The sequence below is a fragment of the Theobroma umbraticum genome, unplaced genomic scaffold (assembly GCF_002168275.2).
Source record: "Theobroma umbraticum cultivar Fairchild unplaced genomic scaffold, ASM216827v3 scaffold_67.0, whole genome shotgun sequence".
Classification (NCBI taxonomy): Eukaryota; Viridiplantae; Streptophyta; class Magnoliopsida; order Malvales; family Malvaceae; genus Theobroma; species Theobroma umbraticum.
In genome coordinates this window covers 5,456,726-5,462,124 of record NW_018397262.1, presented here as the reverse complement: position 1 = coordinate 5,462,124, position 5,399 = coordinate 5,456,726, and the positions used below count along the sequence as shown (strand labels likewise).

General features: G+C 38.4%; 1 protein-coding gene and 1 non-coding gene across 2 annotated transcripts in view; both read left to right on the top strand.

Moving 5' to 3' along the window:
• The first annotated feature begins 4,696 nt into the window (after nucleotides 1-4,696).
• On the top strand, nucleotides 4,697-4,801 carry LOC149527009 (small nucleolar RNA R71). Its single transcript, XR_016351445.1, has one exon. It is a non-coding gene; the product is annotated as a small nucleolar RNA R71 (small nucleolar RNA).
• Nucleotides 4,785-5,399, top strand: part of LOC110419823 (indole-3-acetic acid-amido synthetase GH3.17-like) — a 2,892-nt gene continuing 2,277 nt past the window's right edge. The window contains 1 exon segment of the mRNA XM_021432941.2: nucleotides 4,785-4,973. Within this exon segment, the coding sequence (XP_021288616.2) occupies nucleotides 4,785-4,973 (189 nt within the window).

Sequence of the window (5,399 nt, the reverse complement as noted above, 5' to 3'; positions counted from 1 at the left end):
GATATGCTTAGTTATTCCATGCTACACAGAATTCCTAGCAATAGTAATAGTCGACATATAATCTACATAAATCAAAGTCCCTTTTTTCTGCTCAAAAACTAAGATCACACATCAACTTCCTTAGCCACACAACTTGATTTGAAGCAACTACTGCAGCTACATACTTAACTTTAGTTGAAGACTAAGCGACCACTTCTTGCTTCTTTGAGTTCCAACAAAATACACCTCTTCCAAAAGAAAAGCAATAACCTCTAGTACTCTTTGAATCATCATGAGAACTTGCCTAGTCACTATCCCTGAAAACAAATAGCTCACCACTTTCACTCCTTACATAGCTTAACCTAAAAGCGACTGAACACTTCACATACTGCAATATTCTTTTAAAGACAATAAAATGCTTCTTTGATGGATCCAACATAAACCTGGAAAGTAAACTTGTTGTAAACATAATGTCAGGCCTGGTGGCAAACAAATACAGCAGTGATCCTGCCATGCTCGTGTACAGTTTACCATCAGCTTTCTCAAGCTCATCACACTTACTCAACTTTCCTCTAACCACAAGTGGAATGTTTATAGCTTTGTAAGTATCCATATTGAATTTCTTAAGCAAATCCTTTGCATACTTAGTTTAAAGCAAAATCACCTGATCAGGAAGCTGCATTATCTCCATACCAAGAAAGTAAGACATAAATCCGAAGTCTATCATCTTGAAAACACTCATTATTTGATTCTTAAAATCAACCAAAGTAGCATTTTTAGGACTAGTTATAAGCATATCATCAACATACAGTGCAACAATAAGAACCACATTACCAAACATCTTCTTCACATAAGGTGTATGCTTATTTTGGCTTCTAACAAAGCCTTGATCTCTAATAGGCTCATCTATTATTTCATACCAGGCTCTAAGAGCTTGTTTTAATCTATATAAAGCTTTGATGAGTTTGCATACCTTATGTTCAACATCTTTCTTCACATAATCATTTGGCTGTTCAATAAAAATGTCATCTATTAGCAACCCATTCAAGATAGCAAATTTCACATAAAAATAATAAATTCTCCAATTCTCTTTAACAGATAAAGCTACCATCAGTATGATTGTATTGTGCGTGGCAATTGAAGCAAATGTCTCAAAGTAATCCACCCCATACACCTGAGCATATCCCTTCACCACCAATCAATCTTTATTCTTGTTTATGGTTCCATCAAGATTCAATTTAGTCTTGAAAATCCACTTCACACCAATGACATGCTGATCTTCTAGTCTGTCAACAACAGTCTAGATGTTCTTCTTTTTTATCATTTACATTTCTGCATCCATAGCAGATTGCCAATTCACATCAACTTCAACTTCACAGAAATTAGTAGGCTCACTTATTGAAACATTACATCTGCTGCATACATCCTGTAAAGACCTGGTACCTTTGACTGCTAGCCTTTCATCTTCAATATGAATCAACTCATCATAACTGTTATCAATTTGATCATTAAAACAAATTATAACACTATTGCGACCTTCAACATCATTTTTGTACTAGTTCCAATCTTTTTCTTCATCAAAAACCACATATTTACTTATAAATACTTTGTTTAACTCCATGTCATACACCCTATAACCTTTGACAACATCACTGTATTTAATGAGCATGGCAATAGTAGCTTTGACATCAAACTTGGTTCTTTTAACATTAGGAACCTTTGCATAACACATAGAACCAAATACCTTAGGATGTGAAATAAATGGTTTGTAACCAAACCATAGCTCAAATGGAGTTTATGATACACAACTTTAGTAAAGGTTTTATTCAAGATATAGTTGGCAGTATTGACACCTTCTACCCAAAATTCATATGCCCTATCTTTAAGAGAGTGCATTTTTGTGATTGGCGCTGCAGCTGCTGGAATTGGGGAATTGGCAGCGCTGGGAAATGAATGTTGCAGCACTGAAGTTTCTGGAATTGCTCCTACTTCCACTTTTCACTGAAGTTGGTGGTGGCAGTCTCTCAATTGTTTCAATTTTGGCCTTGTCCACCTCTAAGCCTTTGCTTGAAACCTTGTGCCCCAACACAATGCCTTCTTGAACCATGAAATGACATTTCTCCCAATTCAGCACTAAGTTAGTCTCTTTACATCGTTAAAGAACCCTAGCATGGTTCAAAAGACAATAATCAAAATTATTGCCAAATACAGAAAAATCATCCATAAACACTTCAAGACATTTTTCAACTATATCAGAAAAAATAGACATCATGCATCTTTGAAAAGTTGTTGGAGCATTGCACAAACCAAAAGGCATTCTCCTAAAGGCAAAAGTGCCATAAGGACAAGTACAAGTAGTCTTCTCTTGGTCATTAGGGGCAATAGCAATTTGGTTGTAACCCGAGTAACCATCTAAAAAGCAATAGAATTCCTTACCAGCCAATCGATCCAACATTTGATCAATAAAAGGAAGTGGAAAGTGATTTTTTCTTGTTGCTCGGTTGAGCTTTCTATAATCCATACATACCCGCCAGCCAATCACTATTCTTGTGGGGATCAGCTCATTATTTGAATTGGGGACCACAATCATCCCTCTTTTTTTCTAGACGCATTGAATTGGGCTCACCCACGAGTTGTCCGAGATGGGGTATATGATACCGGCATCCAACCATTTGATGATTTTCTTTTTTACCACCTCCTTCATAATGGGGTTGAGTCTTCTTTGGTGTTCAGTGAAAGTGTGATGATCTTCTTCTAAAAGGATTTTATGCATACAAATGGAAGGGCTGATCCTTTTTATGTCTACAATAGTCTATCCTATAACCTTTTTGTGCTCTATCAATACTATCAAAAGTTTCTCTTCTTGCAAGTTAGTAAGTGCAGTGGAAACAATAACTGAAAAAGTAGATGAACTACCAAGGAATGCATACCTCAAATGTAAAGGTAGTGGCTTAAGGTCCAATGTGGGAGGCTCCTCAATGGATGGCTTTGTTGGTGATGCAGTAGCAGAAAAATCCAAAGCTTCAAACGGTGTCCTCAATACTAGAGAAGATGCATTCAATAATTTTACACACTCAACAAAATCATCATCCTCTCTCTCAGATCTAGCCACTATAGATGCCTCTAAAGGGTCATGGGGGTAACTTTCCTCAAATACCTCATGAGTTACACTATTGACAACACTTACAGCAAAGCATTCATCATGATCATTGGGAAACTTTAGAGTTCGAAGAATATTAAATGTTACCTCCTGGTCTTGAACTCTCAATGTAAGCTCCCCTTTCTCTACATCAATAAGAGCTCTTGCAGTACGTAAAAAGGGTCTCCCAAGTATGATTGGTACCTCCCGGTCCTCTTCCATGTCAAGAACAATGAAGTCCACTAGGAAGATAAATTTATCCACTTTGACTAACACATCCTCCACAATCCCTTGAGGATAAGTGAGAGAATGATCTGTTAGCTGTAGTGTCACCATGGTTGGCTTGATTTCCTCTAATCCTAACCTTCGATAAATTGACAAAGGCATCAAATTTATGCTAGCCCTTAAGTCACTTAAAGCCTTAGCAAAGAATAATGCCCCAATAGTGCAAGGTATAGTAAAACTCCCTGGATCCTTGAGCTTTGGTGGTAGCTTGTTCTGAATTATGGCGCTACACTCCTCAATTAATGCTACGATTTCATACTCTCTAAGTCTTCTTTTCTTTGTCAAGATATCCTTCAAAAACTTGACATATGAGGGCATTTGCTCCAATGCTTCAGCAAAAGGTATATTTATGTGGAGCTTTTTGAACACTTCCAAAAATTTTTGAAATTGAGCACCTAACTTTTGCTTTTGAAGACATTGAGGAAATGGAGGCGGTGGGAGTGAGTTGGTGACTTGTGTATCTTTGACTTGCTCTTGCTGAACAGAATTTCCAACTGTTGCTTCATTCTTTATTGGCTCCTCTTGAGGCTTTTCTTGCTTACTACTACTGTCAACCAATACCCTTTCGCTCCTAAGAGTGATGACCTTTACATGTTCTTTTCCTTCTCTTCTTGGATTTGGCTCTATGTCACTCGGCAATGTTTCTTGAGGCTTAGCATTAACAGCACTGGCTAATTACCCCACTTGAGTCTCAAGATTTTTCAATGAGGCTACTTGACTGTGAATAAGAGCATCTGTCTTCGCCATGTATTGCATGAGTAATTCCTCATGGAAGGCTTCTTTTCCTGCACTGGGGGTCTAGGTTGCTATGGGAAACTCGGAGGAAAATGTGGACGCGGAGCTGATGAAGATCCTTGCTGGCCAGCCCAAGATAAATTTGGGTGATTTTTCCACCCTGGGTTATAAGTATTTGCATATGGATTATTCTGCTGTGGAAAGTTCTGTTGCTTGTTACCAACAAATTGCACCGACTCTGTACTCAATGGACTATGATCACAAGAAATGAAAAGACTTTGTACTGAATGGATTCCACAAGCATCAATTTTCTTCGCGAGAGCAGCCACTTGGGTTGTCAATGCATTAATGGCATCTAGCTCGTGAACCCCAGCTACCCTCCTTAGTAAAGCTCTTTCGGAATGCCATTGATAGTTGTTGGAGGCCATCTCCTCTAAGAGGTCATATGCATCATCAATCGACTTTTCCATGAGAGCGCCTCCGGCTGTTGCATCGATGGTGGTCCGAATGGGATTTAGCAAGTTATTATAGAAGGGCTGCACTTGCAACCACTTGGGGAGGCCGATGTGGACATCTACGAAGTAAATCTTTATACCTTTCCCATGCTTCATATAAGGACTCAAAATCTAGCTGCGTGAAAAAAGTAATGTCGTTCCTCATCTTTGCTGTCTTCACAAAAGGAAAAAACTTGGCTAGAAACTTCTGTGCAAGGTCGTCCCAAGTAGTGATGGAGCCAGTGGGAAGAGAGTTCAACCACACTTTTGCCTTGTCACGTAACGAGAAAGGAAACAACTGTAGTCGTATAGCATCGTCTGTGACCCCATTGTGCTTGAAAGTGTCACAAATCTCCAAAAAATTAGCAATATGTGCATTGGGGTCATCGTTGGGCAAGCCTCCAAATTGAATTGAAGTTTGTATCATTTGGATAATGGTCGGCTTGATCTCAAATTTGTTAGCTTGAATTGTCGGCCTCAGAATACTTGAATGAAGTCCTTGTACTAAAGGAACTACATAATCTCTCAAAGATCTATTATCTGCTACTTCATGCTCCTGCACGTGTTGTTCTCTTTGATTTCCAGCCATGTTTTCAACTTGCTCACCGTCTTAGGAGTTTTGTCTAAGTAATCTTTGAAAAGTTTCCCCTATTTTTGGATCACGCAAAACCCATTCCAAGCTTCGTACTCTTCTCATATACTGATGGTTTTATGTACCTAAAAACAAGGAAAAATAAAGCTTGAATTAAGACTAGCTTGCTTAGTAT